Source organism: Musca autumnalis, unplaced genomic scaffold (assembly GCF_047663935.1).
Source record: "Musca autumnalis isolate F117 unplaced genomic scaffold, ASM4766393v1 scaffold_3, whole genome shotgun sequence".
NCBI classification, from domain to species: domain Eukaryota; kingdom Metazoa; phylum Arthropoda; class Insecta; order Diptera; family Muscidae; genus Musca; species Musca autumnalis.
The window spans coordinates 184,282,671-184,302,302 of NW_027411866.1; the positions used below are offsets into that span (position 1 = coordinate 184,282,671).

Consider the following 19,632-nt stretch of genomic DNA (forward strand, 5'->3'; position numbering starts at 1 on the left):
TTTTACGGAAATATGTGTGGAATTTTAATTAGTTAAGTAAACAGCATTAAACAACCATTAAAATCTTCAACAATAGCATAATGTGGGAAGCTCAAGAAGCAACATCCGTGGTAAATATGCTAATTCGATTAAATACAATTACTTCATAATAGAGGCGAAAGGGAGAAAAACAAAATTTGTATAAATACTAGTACTCCACAACTTTTATAGACACATATATACATTATATTTGGAAACCCATAAGGGTATATAATTAAAAAATATATATTCCATATGCAAATTTGCTTAGAACAATATGTTATGTTTGTTTTTCATATAATCAAAGATTTACTGCAGCACTTTTGATTCATTTTTATAAATTTCAATTACTAGAAATCAATGTTTCTGCTATGCGAGAATGATTCTATGTAAACGAAAACATGCATACAAAATCATTTTTCAAAACGCTCAGGGTCAATATCAAATTGATAAAAAAATCGTTATCTTTGTTTGTACACAGTTAACGTCTAAACAAACATTGAATCTTAATTTGATTTTGGAAATTGAAATATTTGGTAAACAAATTGACGATAATTGACGAAGTAAAAGAAAATTACGTGGAAAGAGCAACCCAAAAACATATGGTCTATGAACATCAATACACACATACTACATATGTAGGTATGGCTGTGTTTATAAAGGAAACTAGAGAAATTGTTAAAACAAAAATTGTTAATGCCGGAGAAATCAACTAAATTTAGGTTTGATAAAATGTCTTAATTCAGTTAGTAACAGTAACTGTGCGACATGCTGAATATATTCCCCATTAATTCCACTGATTCAGTTAACAAATTACTTCTCTTTTTTGTAATGTTAAAGAATCCCTACCCATTATAAACCAATAAAAACGTAATTATTTACAATCGTATTATATTGCAGAGCATATTTTTCGTTTCGAAATAAAAACCACATAAATGCTCTGAATATGAATAGAAATCATATTGACTGACAATCATTTCCACACATACGACTATGTATGTACATATGTATGTATTTACATACACACAGTTTTTATGCTTGATTAAACCATATATAATGGTCAATTGTATGAACATTAATGACCAGCGACAACAATTTGCAATACACATTGCCTATTCCCTGGCATAGAACGATGATGGATATACATACATACATACCGTTCAACAATACCACAAAAAATACGCCATTATTGCAAGAGCTAACTGCTTACAGACACACACTCTCGCACACATTTACATAGAAACGTAAATTAAAAGCACATTATACTCATGATTTATTCATTCAAATGCCGCAACATTAATCATTTCCTCAATCAAATCGACAATTCTCGGTCCGAATGATGGAAATGTTGGTTTTTTGCGTTATGAGAAATTCCTGATGGCTTTAGGCAAGAAAAAATGTGTGTTAAGTGCAATTTCAATAATTCGTAATAGCAAGAGGACCTCCATTGTTTACGATTGACTTAGGTTTTCGATTTAAGGGAAAAAGGAAAACGACAGGGCTTTAAGGGAACTATAGATTGTTACGGTTTCATATGCTAGGTCAAACTCGCCAAGGTGAAATTTCTTTTAATTTTTTTTTTTTTGGTTTGTGGTCTACAGATATCAAACCGCTCAAATTGAAGGAAACAGACAACTACGAAAATATACCTTAGATCTCAATAAATAAGTTTCTAGAACATACACACTCCGTAGAAACGGCTCTTAAAAGTCAAAATTGCCATGTCATGTTTTCAATTCAATGATTCAATTTACAATTCAATCTCTCAATGGCGATAATGTAGCAACTTTCTGGAACAAACAAGCTGTCAGCGAAAGGTTCTAAAAGGTCAAATAGCAAAACACTTTAGAATAAAATGCGCTTTTTACACTTATATCACGATATCTCGATAATGGGATCATTCTTGTGGTTTGCAAGCCTATAACATTTACTTTAGTTGATTTCTGATAGGTGTTACCGTTTTTGAGAAAATAAAAAACTGAATAAAGCCACCAAAAATGACATTTGACCCTGAATAACTTCGTTTGCACACATGGGATCGATGGGGACTTTTAAGACGTTACTTCTAATGGCAAACACTAGCTTTCCACCAAAATTCAGCTTTGTGGTTATTTTTGCTATTTCCCCCATATACCCTTGTCTATTTCACTGTGTGTAATTTTTTGAGTCATGTTTTATTAACCATATTCTGACCACACAGTGTGATAGAACACCAAAAATGAGAAGACACGTGTCTCGCCGTTTTTCCCTATCTCATCAACTTTCGCGGTTATAGGCCTCCAAAGGTTTGAGGCTTTGATGTAAAAAGGGTCATTTAGTCAGGACTATATCTTCCAAACCGTTAGGAAATTTGAATGTATCTCAGAGGGAAAGTTGTAGCTCTTATCTTAAAGTACAAAAATTGTGAACACATATAACCAATCAAGCTTCATCTGCAAGGTCAAAATCGCCACGGTCAAATTTCTTTTAAAATTTTTTTTAAAATTAGTTTACAGCTTTCAAACCAATAAAGTTTGAAGCAAACATCCAACTACAAAAATGTACCTCAGATCTCAGTAAACATCTTTCTAGAATATACGAACCCTGTAGAAATGGATCTTAATGGTCAAAATAGCAAAACAATTGCGATTTTTATCCTCATTTCTCGGCTTCTGCTCCATAGATATTAAACCGTTGAAAATTCAAGAAAGCAATCAACCACAATAGTGTAGCAAAGGCTTCTGTAAACAACTTTCTGGAATATGCGAAATGTCTATGAACGGTTCTTACTGGTAAAAATAGCAAAAATATTTTGAAAATATCCAATTTTTATACTTTTTTCTCCGACTCTAATCCAAAGATACACAACCGCCCGAAAATTAAGGATACATTCAACTACTAAAATGTACCTTAGATGTCAACAAACAAGTTTCTAGAACAAATGAAGATTCTAGGAACGATTCTTCAAGCTCAAAATACGATTGTTTTAGATCATTCTTTCCTGTTCAGGTCCGTAAATAACAAACTTTTCAAATTTCCTTGAGTTTTTAACAGTTTGTTATTTCCAAACCTGAGCAGGGGGAATGTTAAAAAATTTAATTGTTCGTGAATTTCAGCCCTAAGAATCATTCCTAGAATCTTCATATGTTCTTATGAGTTGTTTATTGAAATCTTAGGTACATGTTTGAAGTTGACGGTATCTTTAATTTTTGGGCGGTTGCGTATCTTTGGACCAGAGTCGGAGAAAAAAGTATAAAAATTGGATATTTTCAAAAGATTTTTGCTATTTTTAACATTAAGAACCGTTCATAGACATTTCGCATATTCCAGAAAGTTGTTTATTGAAACCTTTGCTACACTATTGTGGTTGATTGTTTTCTTGAATTTTGAACGGTTTAATATCTATGGAGCAGAATCCTAGAAAAGAGGATAAAAATCGCAATTGTTTTGCTATTTTGACCATTAAGATCCATTTCTACAAAGTTCGTATATTCTAAAAAGATGTTTACTGAGATCTGAGGTACATTTTTGTAGTTGGTTGTTTGCTTCAAACTTGATCGGTTTGAAAGCTGTAAACCAAACTTGAGAAAAAATTTAAAAAGGAATTTGACCATGGCGATTTTGACCTTGCAGATGAAGGTTGATTGGTTATATGTGGTCACAATTTTTGTACTTTAAGATAAGAGCTACAACTTTCCCTCTGAGATACATTCAAATTTCCTAATGGTTTGGAAGATATAGTCCTGACAATATGACCCTTTTTACATCAAAGCCTCAAACCTTTGGAGGCCTATAACCGCGAAAGTTAATGGGATAGGGAAAATGGGCGAGACACGTGTCTTCTGAATTTTGGTGTTCTATCACACTGCGGTGTCAGAATATGGTTAATAATTTTCGTGTTGCACAGTGTTTTATATAGTGTTAAAAGAGTAGATTTTATTTCCCCCATATACTCTATCCATTTTAAAGTTTGGACCAAATCGGTTGATCCGTTCGTGAGTAAACTTGCGAACCAGACGGACAGAGAGGCCTTAATCGACTCCAAATTCGGGACAAAATATTACGAGGTGTAAGGTTGGACCAAATCAGTTGATTCGTTCGACAGTAATAGTGCGCACCAAACTGACATGCCATAATCTACTCCAAATTGTTTGAAACAATCCTTGAACTTAATCAAATGAAATGGATTTGGTATTACTCATATATGTATGTGGGGGTCACAGACTACTTTTTCGATGAGACCCATATTTTGTCGTGTCGGAGAGTGTATACCCTCATTTGCCTTTTAGCGCCTTATGGTGCAAACGTTTGCATCGGGAAACCTCAGTAATTTACATATAGCTCCTCAAGCGGCACAGTCCAAAGTTCCATACAAAGAAAAATCCAAAGTTTGCTTAATATCAGTTCAGATATAGCCATTTATTTTGCTATAAATTAACCAGTACCCATTTGTCAACCTTACTTTAAAGATTTCACTGTTGGATGGTGTTTGCCGCTGGAACTCAAAAACATTATTTTGCGATTTTACACATTTCTGGATCAAAGTTACTCGAAAAATAGTCCCTTATACATTTAAAATCACATATTTTAGACGAAGTTCTACATTCGCAACTTCACTCTTTTACTTTGTCAAATTTCATGAATAACTTGAACTAACCAGTTAGTTCTTCTTCTAGCTTTATATTCCACTAAATTCTTTATAACATTTTATTCGAAAACTGTTTAAAATATAAAATGTTTTTGGTTTTCACGTTTCGCACTCCAACAACAACTCATTGTTTTCTCATTTTTTATTTTTGCTAGTCCCCTTTGAAATGAAAGAAGTTTTTTGTCCATTGCCAAACCTAAGACAAGTGTTTCGTGAGAGGATATTTTATGAATTGTTAATTTTCTTTTTTACTGCTGGCGGTTTATTGAAGCGTCTGCAGCAATGGTGGACGATGCACCTTTGAAATGTTGTTTTGTTGGAAAGTGGATTAAATAAATTGACCATTGTGGACTGGACTATACCAGCGTCAGGCGAGAGAGCCCCAAGGGCGCTCATTGAGCGTTGATCTCTCCACACACACAATTCAACCAATTGAAAAAGCATACACTCACACAATGACACCGTGTAAAGTATGCAATAGAAAAGTATGGTGACTGACGCTGGACTATACTGAGCCATAAACCCACAACTTAAGAACAAATGTTAATCCCCAAGGTGACGAATAATAATCCAAAAACAAAGACAAGGCTACCTTATATGAGAAGATGCAAAAAGAAACAAAAAATATTACAAATCCCCTTACTAAGCCATTATTTTTACAAGCGAAATAAGTGGTCATTTTAGTGGAACTTAGAAGTGAACAGATATGGTGCAAAGATTTCAAAATATTGAGGTCGTTATACCAGTGATGACTGAAACCGAAGTAACACCCTCTGGACGGTCTGGATACTGATACAAGTTCGAAAGCGAACATTGCAGTATGGGCAATGGTACGCGCTTCTTTGCAAAGACAGTATAGTGAGGGCGCCCACTGAATTGTTTTTGCATTTGCTTCTCTCTCTCACAAACAGTTTAAGTGAAAGAAAACAAACAATAAACATCATGTGGTTGTTGTTTTCTTCACTCATACATACACACATACTAAACCATTGATGGAAATTCTTGGGCGACGCTGGTCTAGACTCTAGAGCATACCCTGCCAGCAGTTGGAAGTGAGTTTCTCACTTCCTCTATCAGAAGTTATCGCATTCTGAACTTCTATTCTAGAAAATAGCGATCCTTTATCATTTTACAATAACAATTGCATTGCTGTCCCTTTTTGAACATCTTGAATAACTACCTAGTGTCAGAAAAGGAGATCGAAATTCTATTATTGCTTTTTTACACTAACAATGCTACTACTTATGACTATCGCGTGGGCAGATACATTCTCTGGTCAATGCAGACACTTCGATTGTTTACGTTCATTTGAGGCGTGTACAACCTTGAACTAATATAATAAATTAGTCTATCCGATGTTTATATGGTGCGGTAGTGCAATGGTTAGCATGTTTGCTTTGCATTCTTAACGTCATGGGTTTGATTCCCAGGCCAGGCAATATCACATTTTTAAAATTACAACATTTTTAAAATCCGTTACAACATTAATGTAGACGACAATTTCAACTAAGAACAGTTCTTTAAAACCTTGGGTACTTTGGAAAAATAATTCGAATAATAAAAAAGTAAAAAGAAAAAAAAAGAAAAAACAAAATAAATAAATTTTTTTTTTTCGTCACAACCAATTTTATCGCTAGGAAGACTCGAAAGCGGCATTTACAAGTAGTGTCGTGGACGTGGTTCATTTCTTCCCGAACGGTGTGTCTACTTCAATTAGAATGCGAGATCGCGGATGTGCATTTCTATCGCCTGGGAGTGACTGCTTCGGGTAATGTGCGATAAAAAATGCTTGCTGGGTAGTTGATCAAGAAGAGAACGACGACGAACGAATGTATTGTAGAAAACGCAATTATTGCAAATGTATTGGGTCAAAACATCGATGAACAACAAATTAAAACATTTTCTCTCTTTGTTACACTCTTTCTTGGCAATCGGCTACAAGCAAAGACTATCGCTGAAGAGACTTAGGCGTGTCGCCCAGGGCAATGTAAACAGTAGCGGCGATAATCGCGGAAGTCACCCTGAAGTGACTTCCGTTGTGAAGAAATGAACCACGCCGGCATGTCGTCTTGGATGTCACTCCAGCGACACTTCTAGAAGATCATTTCCGCGATAGAAACATTGTGGCGTTTTTATTGGGATAGCATTTGCAATTTTGTTTTTTTCCAAATAGTCTGGCTTAATCCCATTGTTGTTGTTTTAATATTTTAAAACAACTAGTTTATTAGTGGAAAAGATTTGGCATTGTTCGCCAAGGGGTAAGGCAGGGAAGACTATAGTTTTGATTCTCGCCACAGACTCTCATCAGTTCCAAAACTGACGATTGATGTTTGGGTATAACAAGTTTTTTGTTGAAGAAGTTATTGAAAAATAACTTCGGTGGAGAATATCCACAAACAAAAAACAAGGGAACTGATGAGATTCTGTGGCGAGAATCGAAACTATAGTATTCCCTGCCTTACCCCTTGGCGAACCATGCCAAATCTTTTCCACTAATAAACTAGTTGTTTTAAAATATTAAAACAACAACAATGGGATTAAGCCAGACTATTTGAAAAAAAAAAAAACAAAATTAAAAAATTTTTCTTATTTTTTTTTTTCTAATTATTTTTTATATTTTAATTAAAATTTTTTTATATATTTTTTTTTAATTTTTTAAGCACTTTCTTTTAGAGATATTGTTCTTTGGAATTTCCGACTACATTAATTTTGTCATTTTAAAAATGTGATGTTTTTTGTCTGACTTGGGAAGCGAACCCGGACCTTCAGAGTGCAAAGCGAGTATGCTTACCACTGCACCACCGTCTCATATAATCATCAGATAGAAAAATTTTCTATATTTGTTCAAATATGTTGAATGATTAAATAAATGTAAACAATCGCCTTGGAAGTCACTCAGAAGTGTCGGCATACGTGATAAAAGGTTATCATAATGAGGCTACATATAGAAATTGTTTGTGTAATCCACCAACGATCTTCCTCGGCGTGCCTCCGGAGTGACGTCTTAGGCGAGGGAGTGAGAAACACAATGCTTGCAGGTTCGGGTCGTATGCGTGTAAATTGACGAAAAAACATCGCACCGCCGCACAGTGCGAAATATGGGAAATTTAGTGGAACTTTAAGGCATTTTGAAAGTACATAAAACTAATAAAATGTTTATTTTTTCGTTACTTATGTACTCCACTGCAAATGGCCCATACTGAGATTGGCTAGTTACTCAGCAAAACGAATTAAAAATGGACTTAAAGTTGCACTTTTGCTTCACATTTTTTTTTGTCTAATAATTTTATTTTGTTTTTTTCATTATAAAAATGGAGTAACGCGGACAAATGGTAAGTCATGCCTTGAATTATTTTTTTAATATTTTAAGGAACAATTATGATACATTACTCTTTAAAAAATGCAAAACTCTTATTGTTTTCGTGCAATTTTAATCGGAAAGAAGTGCTTTTTTGAAGTTTTCAAAATAATTTTTTTTTTATTTTCCGTGGACATTTCAAGTGAGTCCCTCTGTTCGCAAAGCTATAAAACAGATACAGAAACGCGCAGTTTTCGGAGATGTTCAAGATTTTTTAGAATGACTTCGGAAATTTCATTTCATTGCATTTTCCAAAAATGGAAGGTAAACGCGGCAATGAACGCCATTGTTGACTGTGTTTTGAAGAAATGGACTCACTAATTCTAACAAATTATGATTTCTGCTAAATTAAGAAACCTCTCGCAATTTTTCATAGTTTTGACCCGTAAATGTTGGTGATTTATATGTAGTGCAAAACTTTTAGATGCTGTGGTGCATATACCAATATACGTTAAAAATGTTAAATCAGTGCCAACCTGAACTTGATCTGAGAGATATTATTAATAAAATTAATGGTACAGACCTGCTGAATAGACCAATAAACATTAAAGATACAAACGAAAACAAAAAATTATTGACATTTTACTCCTTGTGAGCCTTCAACCAGAAGTGGACCTATGTTGACAGTTTTTGTGTGAGGAGGTTTTTCATTGGCATTTTTTGGTCTTTAACCTTTGTAATACCTATACCAAAACGCGAACCTACGTTGCTAATATTTCGCATAGAGGTTTTCTATCTGCGAAGAACATAAAATGCGAAAATATAACCAAAATTTATCGACAGGATAAATGTTGGATATACCAAATGGTGGATATACCAAAACGCGAACCTATATTGAAAATATTTTGTACTTAATCCCATTGTTGTTGTTTTAATATTTTAAAACAAACATTTTATTAGTGGAAAAGATTTGGTATTGTTCGCCAAGGGGTAAGGCAGGGAATACTATAGTTTCGATCCACGCCACTGGATCTCATCAGTTCCCTTGTTTGTGGATATTCTCCACCGAAGTTATTTTTCAATAACTTCTTCAACAAGAAACTTTTTATACCCAAACATCAATCGTCAGCTCGAAGTATAAAGGTAAGCAAAGAAAAATGTTCAATGAGAAGTTTTTCCTTGGCAACCTCATACAACTCCGACGAAAGTGTATGCGAAAACAATTCAAACCTCTTCCACTTGTGTGTGTCGTCGATTTTCGACGAATGCACACACCAAAATTTGGTTGGTCTGCCTTACAGCAAAAACAACACACGTCGTGCCAGTGTCTTCAATCTGAAGCATTGTGGCGTTTTTTTTATTGGGATAGCGTTTGCAATTTGTTTTTTTTTTTTAATAGTCTGGCTTAATCTCATTGTTGTTGTTTTAATATTTTAAAACAAACATTTTATTAGTGGATTAAGCCAGACTATTTTGAAAAAAAAAAACAAATTGCAAACGCTATCCCAATAAAAAAAAACGCCACAATGCTTCATATTTTGTACGTTTAAAACTCAATTAAAAACTCCATTAAAAAATGAATGTAAAACGTAACAAGTAAGCAAAGGCTATAGTCGGACGGGGCCAACCATGTGATACCCTACACCTTTACCACTGGGAATTAGCTTTTCACAAATCAAAATTTCTTTATGGAACAAATTAACTTATTGTAAGAAATAACATTGTGGATTCTGGTACCGTATCACACCAAGCTTAAATAATAATAAAATAATTGTTTCACAATCATCCTAGAAGGGAGACTTCTCTCATATCAATAAGTGAGTGTACCGCGATTCATTTTCGCTCACTGATATGGGACACACAGCTCATCTCCGAGTCATAACGGCTTGTCCTAAGACAACACTTGTAGAGAAGTTTTACATGGCTGAAATACTCAGAAAAGGTCGCAAACCTTACTGAAGGATATTTGGCAACCGTTAAAAATTAGATTTTGCCTGACTGGGTAATCGTTTTGAAAAAAGGTAGCAAAGGGACCCATGCTGCAATGTATGTATAAAAATCCAATTGGAAAACTAAAACGTTAGGGCACCATGTAATTTGAAATAATGCAAAAAACTGGGAATGGGAAAATGTGGTTCCCTACACAAAACCATCAGGGGGAAGCTCAGTAGTTCTATTCCCATATATAGTCTTCTTTGCCCGTAAATGCCTCCAGGAAATAAAATATTGACCATTTTTTTGTATTTTTCATACAAAAGTAGTGGCCCATTTCACCCGCTGAATAATATCAGATCATCATCCAAAATTTTAATCATCTTCTTCTACCTAAACTCTTACCTCGTGTAAAATTTCGTGATTATTGAGCTATAATTGCGACCTCTAGCGTGTTTATGATTACACCACAAACAAATAACAGGGTATATTAGGCTGTAACTCTGTTATCTTATTGTCTAAACACCAACACAATTCACATCAATATAAAGGTCAAGCGTTCCTCTTCCAAGTATAGCTTACTTGCCCGGAATGTCTCTTCCAGGAATAAAGATATAAGCTACATATATATTACAAATTTCCACAATTTTCCCACAAAAGTTGTTGTCCATTAAACCCTATAAATGTTATCTGTTCGCCATCTCAAATTGGTCAATTATTGCGACTTACAGAGCAGCTACAAAATCGGATAAAAATTCTGTTTTTAGTCCATTTCACCCATTAAGTATTTCACGATCATCACCAATTAAAATAGCGATATATTCTGATGTGAAACTGACCTCCATACCAAATTTCGTGAGGATCGGTACACAATTGCGGCCTGGAGTTTGTTTACAATTTATAATGGACAGACGGACGGACAGACACACATCTCAAAATCGCTTTATCTCGTCGAGATATGAAGATTGGTATTCCACATTGGGGGTCTCCGACGAATATTTAGCGGTGTTACATGAATTGTTATTAAAACAAACTTATAATACCCTTTCCACATAGTGGTGTAGGGTATAAAAACGGCAGCCGTCGTTACATGAGCGCTACAGTAAACCGCGGGTCTATGTGGCCCAAATTGAACCCCACACTATTCACTAATATAAGAAACATTTTTGTAAAATTACAGGAATCTACGCCCTTTCCTTTCAAAATTTATTAGTAAAGTTCCGCTAAAGTGCTCATATTTCGCACTATGCGCCGTGCCAAGCGTGAACACATATGGTCTAGAGCACACAACAGGCCTAATGTGGCTTATCATAGCCCTCTTCAAACCAATCTGGCAATCTTCATAGTCCTCTTCAAACCCACATCTAATGAATTATTTAAATTTCTTATTAAACCGCCCAGAACAAATACCATATAAAAATTCTTGTTATTATACCTGCGGCTTTCAACAACTTATTCAGGCATCCCCCATCAACGATAAGGTTTAAAATTAATTCCATTATTTAAAAAAACAATTTTTTTAATAGCTTAACAATTTGAAAAAGAAAAAAACAATAACAACAACTTACAGTAGGTATCCGTTGTCAAACGATCGATTGTATCCTGTTTCAATTTTGAACTTTTCTTTCCCATGTTGACGTTTTTGTCTTCGGCGACTTTGTGAGCTCAAGGTGAGAGTGTATCTTTTAGGACTTTATTGGTTATGGCCAAACTGGATAAAGTTGTTGTGGCCTGACCTGGTGTGGTGCGACGGTAGGCGGAAGGTAGCGTTGCTTTTTTGTAATTCGTTGTGGCCAAAACGGCTTAATGGCTTTTGTGGCGTTTCTCCACCCTCTCTGTGTGTGTGTGGTATACGGGTATGTTTTTCCTTTTAGTTGTTGTAACTTCTTTGAATTGACGTTTATTGATTGACTAAATGACTTTCATGTTACGGTTGGTTGGCTGGTTGGTTCATTTTCTTGTTATATCCATAACAGAGAGTTTGTCGTTTGTTTTTTTAATCTAGCCTTGGGTTGTTTTGCAGTAGTTGGGTTTTTTGTTTGAGTTTTATATTAAAATTGTATTACTATTTTTTAATTCAATTAAACATGTCCGGAGAACAACAATGCTGGCGATTGTTACAATTGATGTCATAATTGATTACAGCGTTTTGTAATTTGCATAATGAAAGCCTGAAAAGAACAAAACCGAAAGAAATATAAATTTAATTAGTCACACTTGAATTGAGGAAATAAAATATAAATATATTCATATACATTTTAATGTTATTTTAATGAGCAATGTTATGATTAATCCTGTGGCAGGGGAATGAATGGACATTGGTTTCCAACATCAATTAATTGTATAATAAAATATAAATAATTAAATTGGTTGTATGTATTGACAAGCATAACAAACTACCCACCATACCATTGATATCGAAAACGATATCGTTTTCGAATGTTTCTAGGTAGTATTGCGCATATTTGGTTCGAGAACGACATACGAGAATGAATTGAAAACGATTCATTCGTTGCTCAGTTTGTGGCAAGTAAACCTTCGATTTCGAATACTAGTCCGGTCAAAATAGACATGCGTATAAGGGGGAAATAGCAAAAATTCCCACAAAGCTGAATTTTGGTGGAGAGCTAGGGTTGGCCATTAGAAGCAACGTCCTAAAAGTCCCCATCGATCCCATGTGTGCAAAACAAGTTATTCGGGGTCAAAGGTCATTTTTGGAGGCATTATTCAGTTTTTTTAATTTATCTCAAAAACGGTAATACTAAGCAAAAGCTCGCTAAAGTAAAAGTTGTACATTCAATAATTGTCTACAAAATTGGTCTTTATGATTCTTACAAAAGACTTACCATTTTCGAGATATCTCGACCTAAAGGTCAAATAAAAAATTAGCCGCGTAAGTACATCATGAGGCGAACCGGTTAAAGTAACGACACTATGTGTTAGATACTTCCGTAAGCATTCAACCGATATCCACTTTGCAGTAATCGGTTCAGTAGAACCGGGTCTAACCCGGTTTTTAAATTTGGCCCTTCGGGTCTAATAGCCGGCGAACCGGATCCGCAACCGTTGAAAATTATACATTTCCGTAATCAGCGCAACAAACCCTACCTTCGGACAAAACTTGAAAAAAATCCGAGAGTTTTCGTTGGGGTCGTTCCCGTTGGGCTTTCGATTATACATGTGGGTTAAATGGGCTATTTTTGCATAAAATGATTCTAACATTGAATAACTCTACTAAACACACTCCGATTTTGTTGGAAGTTTTTTTAGAAGATAGCTATAATTTCGCTCTTCAAGAAAATATATATTTTTTGGGGGGACAGACCCGATTACTTCGCTTATTTTAGCCGGTTCGTCTGAATATGTGCATATTTCCCTTATAAGTGCATAAAAATCATGTGTTTTTTAGAACAGCTATATCTCAAGAATGGTTCCTTCTAAGAAAAAAATTATAAGGGTCAAACTTGTAGGTAATTTTTCTGTCTACAATATTTACTTTAGTCACTTTTTGATTAGATCAACCATTTTCCAAAAATAAATCCGAAAACCTAAAAACCCTTAAATTTTGACCTTTGACCCCGAATAATTTTTTTTGCACACATGGGATCGATGGGGACTTTTAGGACGTTGCTTCTAATGGCAAACCCTAGGTCTCCACCAAAATTCAGCTTTGTGGGAATTTTTGTTATTTCAATGTCTATTTTGACCGGACTATGCAGGCAATAATACTATTAGCGAATGAATGACGATAGCTTCTACGATAGTGGCGAAAAACATTTTTTTTGGTGTTTTTGTTATGTAAATTTTCCGTTTTTATTTCTTTGTTATGTTTGCGACTCGATTAGTAACTATTGATAAACATTATCTTGGGTTTGGCAACCTACCCATATGTTGTCTTTATCAGAACTTATTGTTTAGCATTTCGTAGCATTTATATCGAAATTATTTGAAAAAAGCAAATGGGAATTTTATACAAATAACATAAAATTATTTTTTTGAAACAAAACAATTTTCAAAGTAAAAATGTTTCTCGAAACAATTTATCTTGTGAAGAATAAACATTCATCAAATGTTCGAAAATTGTATCGTTTTCGAACTTTTGACGAACAAAAGAACAACGTGCTTCTGTGCACACGAAAAACATTTGCCAAACATTCGACAGTGATAGTCGTTTTCGAAAGATGTGCCGAACATTCGAATAATATAAGCAACTGGTATGGGGGATTCATTCTACTGAATACTGTGACCAACAAATTTGTTCCGAAAGAGTTTTTATGTGACACCACAAGGTAAAACGACGAGTTTTATAATACCCTACACCAGTATGTGGAAAGGGTATTATAAGTTTGTTTTGGGAAAAATTCAAATATAGGTCCTAGACCCCCTATGTGGTACACCAATCTTCATATCTCAACGAGATAAAGCGATTTTGAGATGTGCGTCCGTCCGCCCGCCCATCCATCTGTCTATTATAAATTGTAAACAAACTCCAGGCCGCAATTATGGATCGAAATTTTACATGGAGGTCGGGTTCAGACCAGAATAGACACCTATTGTTATTGGTGATGATCGTGAAATATTTAGCGGGTGAAATGGACAAAAAACATTATTTTTATCCGATTTTATAGCTGCTCTGTAGGTCGCAATAATAGTCCGATCACCTCGAAATTTTAACTAAGGTAAGAGTATATGACAAAGAAGAAGCTTGCAGTTTGAGATAGTGGTCAAATAATATTTAGAGGGTTAAATAGACCACAACTTTTGTGTGAAAATTTTTAATATACAGCCGCACAGTGGTCGAAACCACTGATCTAGCGGCGCGAAATTAATAACTTGGAAACGAATAAAGATATCTTTCTGAAATTTTGCACAAACTCAATCTGTGTCTGTGGGTAATTATGGACTAAATATGAACAACATAGGCAAATATTTTGGTATAACCCCCATATAACGGTACCTCCTGATATTCCATATTTTGAGGATTTAAGCCACCCTTTCCTTCCAAATTAGTTGTAATTTGGTACTTAGGGTTCCTAGTGATCACTAAACCTTTCCACCAAAAATTGTGGACATAGGTCCACGTTTGGGTATAGGCTCCTTTTAAGGTACCTCCCGATTTTCAGTAGTTTGGGATTTAAAGCTACATTTTCCGACCAAATTAGTTGTAATTTGGTATTTGGGGTTCCCAGTGGACACAAATATTCTCCACCAAAAATTGCGAACATAGGCCTACATTTTGATATAGCCCCCATATAACCGTACCGACAGATTTTGGGTATTTTGAGGATTTAAGCTATTTTTCAAGACCATTTATCAGCAAGATGTGCAGCTATTTGCAGCTAAATTTTGGTTATTCGGAATCTGGGGAGCCCAATTTAATTATTAAAAAAATAACTGGACCGAACCTCGGTGGACCTTTGTAGTTACGCTCCATCCAACAAAAGTATATTGCACTAAAAACATACAAAAAATAATAATTTTTGAAAATGTATTGCTTTATAACTATGTAACTTCAGGCCCCAAACATTTTATTTTAATTTAACTTAAACCCTCCCCTATCAATAAAAAATAAACTTTGTTTAGTTTTATTACGAATTTATTTAACAATTAAAAAAATATGAGATCAGGTTTTTAGCAACAATTTTATTAAAATCTGATCCGTCAAAATTTCTTACACTTGACACTGAATAACTGAGTGAATATTTACAACAACAAAAAAGTAAAAACAAAATCTTAGTCAGCAGAGTGTCTGTAATCGATATAATGGAAAACATTTCGCAATTTTATACTTTGATTTTTTGACTTTCGCGCCGCTGGATCAATGATTTCGTCCTCTGTGAGCCGGGGCGATTTGAAAACCTTAATGGGCCCTTCGCGTTTCTTGTTCCTGGGATTGAACTGAGCAAAAATGTCCACTGGACCAATGTCTACGTTGAAAATCGAGCCTCAGACATGAAGTTTTTTATTGACGTTTTTTGTATATTTTGGCATATAACAGCCAAACCATTGAGATTTGATATCCAACACACAGACAAAAATTGTAGCCAACACAATAATTAAGAACCCTCTAGTACATCGCAAAAGTATTGGAATGCTCCTTCAGGCAGTTTTGGCCTTGAGAAAGTGCGCATTTTTTCGGAAAATATCGATAAATGACACTGTGCTACAAAAGTTGACCTGAAAAATGTTCAAGCGTTTTGTAAAAAAATCTTTTGGGGTCCATGGAACACGAAAATGCCTTTGCTTCGTTCGGGCCACTTCGTTTTATAATTTTATAAAGGTAAAAGTAGTGAAAATCTGTGTTTCTTACATTTTCAAATTTAAACGAACATATTTTCTTTTTTCGCAACAGATTTCTATTGATTCTATTTCGTTTTAAAGGGATGAATAATATCTTTCGAATAAGCTATTATTTTTTTTTTTTAAATCGGTTAATAAATGGCTATGTTATAGTGGTTGATTCATAGCAATATAGAAATGAACAATCGGTGACAAATAAAAAGGGGGGTTTTGGCCAGGAAAAGTGATTTCTGAACCACTGTACGACGTCAACTACTTTCTATATGTTTTATACAAATATATGACGAAAGCTACGCTTATCATATCTAGCTAGCGGCTAGTGCGCACGACAAATTTCGAGCCGTATACTTCATTGGTCCAAGCACCTGCTTCTGATGCCTCTACCACATAAGTAAAAAAATTTCTCAGTAAAATAATACGAGCGATATCTCTTGAACGAAGCAACCGATTGGGACACGCTTGGGTTTCTTAAAATTGTGTCAGGACTTATTTTAAGTTCGAAAATGGATCATATCGGTCCTCTCTTTCCGGTACCTCCCACAAAAAAGTTCAACATGTAGTCGACTTGGTCCAAACTATGGCTTTTAAAATATTTAGTTTAAGTTCAAAAATTAGCCACTATCGGTCCACGTCACAAAAGCTCAACATATCTTTTATATATTTAAATATTTTTTACAATTTAAAAATTTTTCTTAAAGTGCAGTTAAAGGTCTGTTCAAGAATCCTTTGAAAATTTGTATTGATGCTTGTTCTTGTGTTCCTGTTTAAAGCGACCTTATGTTTTTCGTTGGCAAGTCCATCCCCCGGACCTAATAGTCCAAAATCTCTAAATTATACATGAGCAACTAAAATGACTGGTGGGCGCGAAAGAAATGGCATGCAACCAAAGTAATACCAAATACCAACCAAAATAATAAGGGTACCTCACAGTGGAAACAAAATACCAATCTAGCGCGCCAAAAATCAAAAAAATCACATACACCAATTTAAAAATTATTATTGCAGTAATTATTTAAGGTGTCCACAGAATGCAATGGCTATTAAAATAATTTATTTTGCATCAGTCTAAGCGGAATAACGGTCCATTTTTGGTTGACATTTTTTGAACTAGTTTTCATAATATATTTTAGTAGCAAATTTATGATCGTCGCATGCACTCTTCCTACAAAGTAATTTTAAAGCTTTACTGAATTTAACATTTCGTGAAGCAGGTAATTTAAAAAATGTTCAATATAAGTTGTTATTTATTGCAACTCGGATTTTACACTTAAAACATGTGACATCCGATTTTTTCCAAATAGTGCACTTTGTTAAAGCTATTACTAAGGAGTGTCGGGGGATGGCGCATAGATTTTTTATTTTATTTTTAGTACACATAGTTCTTAACCAATTTGTAAAATTTTAGCTGCAACAAACTGCAACATTTTATTTTATTACTATTTTTATTAATAACATTTTTTATGTAAAAATGCTGAAATTAGGGCGGTACCTTTCTATGGGGGCCATATCAATGCGTGTACCTGTGCCGTCGGAATATTTTATACCACCAACGAAGACTAAACGTCAACTTTCAGCTATTTCGGTTAGATAATGTGGCTAAAACCTCAAAAATTACCGAAATCGGTGGAACCGGCCTATGGGGCTATATGAAAACGTGGACCTATACCGAAAATGTTTATAGGAGTGTATACATAACCCCCACGGAGACTAAATACCAAATCCTAGCCGTTTCGGTTGGATAATGTGGTAGAAATCTTTAAAATATTGAAAACCGATAGGTACCATTCTACGGTAAAAATACAAATTTACCAAATATATTAATAAATGAATAAAATGATCAATTTATAGCTGTTCATATCGAATTTATGGACAAACATGCAATAAAACATAGATTTGTACTTTTGGCGCGCTAAATCGGTACTTTTTTCCACTGTGTACCTGGTTCGCAACATTTTTGATATTTAATCCAAATTAGAGTTGTTAAATGTTGTGAACTAGTTCAGTACCATAGTTCGTTTCCGTATGAGTTATTTCATAAACACAAAGAAATAATATAACTCATGCGCAGTTCGCTCATAAAAACGACGGGTGTCCACTGAATTTAAAGTGAACTAGGTCGTTGAAACGACCTAGATTTTAACAACTCTATCCAAATCCAAAGTTGTATCGGTAATTTCCAAAAAAGGGTCACAAAATTCGGAAAACACCCAATATACATACATTATGTTTGGAGAAATGATTTTGATTGTGTAACCGGTATTCGACCTGCCAATAATTTAAAATTTCAACTCACACAGGTTGGGTGTACATCTTTATCCGCAAAGCCGACTCATACTTTTTTCATTAACTTTCAAAGCTGAAGTAGTTTCCTTTATTCTAAAATGTGATGTTGATTTGCAGTTGATTTGATGTGGTCAACAGGTGTATAGTCACAAAGTTAATCTTCTGTAAGCCGATAGTTTTAGTTGCTAGTGCTTTTTATATATAATTTTATTGTAATTTGTAATTATAATAAATTTTTCAATAAATAATAAATAAATAAAATAAATTAATCTTCTGTTTTGAAATTCAAAGGGTTTGTATGAGGTGAACCCCTTTTTTAATGTTGGTGACAACATGTCTTATCTTCAATTCAGTTTATTATGTCGCTTACAAAATGTACGTGTCATACTTAAACTGATATAAGTAAGTGCTACTAATATCACACATACATAAATACATGTCTAAATTAAATGTTGGGTAAAATCGACGTGACCACCTGTGTAGTCATCCTCTAGACAATGCAACTTCTTAAGTTAGAAGCATTGTATAATATTTTTACGGTACGAGGGTTGAACGATACCTATCTGGCCTAACAATGAAAACGCGAATATTTACAATCAAAAACAGTTTTGTTGTTTTCTTAAGTAGTCTCCAGAATATATGATTTAAACTCGTTTTCATTATTTTATTGAACGCGTTTTCATTTTTTTATCAATTATTGAATCCCTTTTTCCACTCTGATTTAGACACCTCCAAAACATGGTTTTTGAACGCTTTTACAGCATCTTCTGACCACGCATTTTTTGATGTACTGTAATCTAATAAAGTCATTGTATTCCCAGTCAGGGCTGTGTGGCATATGACCCATCAATTTCACGTTTAGCCCGGTCAAACAGGCGCTAGTTTGAATCGATGTGATTGAGCTCGCATTGTTATGATGCAGAATGATTCGTTTTCTCTTGCTAATTTTTCGAAATTTTCGGGAGACTTCTGCCAAACAAATTTTAGTGCACCCCTCAGAATTAACCGTCCTAAATTTCTGAATCCGTGTAGTCGGCACACGGTCTGTTTTGACGAAGAAAAAGCCGACCATTTGCTTCGAAGTTCTTCTTACATGAACAACTTTCGTTGGACTTGGCTCGCTTTCGAAGACCTAAACGGTTGATTCCTGTTTTGTTTCGGGCTCCTAAGCATA

The 19,632-nt window shown here is 34.6% G+C and overlaps 1 protein-coding gene across 7 annotated transcripts in view; it reads right to left on the reverse strand.

The window, feature by feature from the left end:
- LOC141398574 (frequenin-1) overlaps positions 1 to 19,632 on the reverse strand; it is a 156,238-nt gene that overhangs the window by 88,626 nt on the left and 47,980 nt on the right. For all 7 annotated transcript variants that reach the window (XM_073975968.1, XM_073975969.1, XM_073975965.1 and 4 more), the window contains one exon: positions 11,444 to 12,046. In XM_073975968.1, the coding sequence (XP_073832069.1) occupies positions 11,444 to 11,507 (64 nt within the window). In that variant the 5' untranslated portion in view covers positions 11,508 to 12,046. The remainder of the gene's footprint in view (positions 1 to 11,443; positions 12,047 to 19,632) is intronic.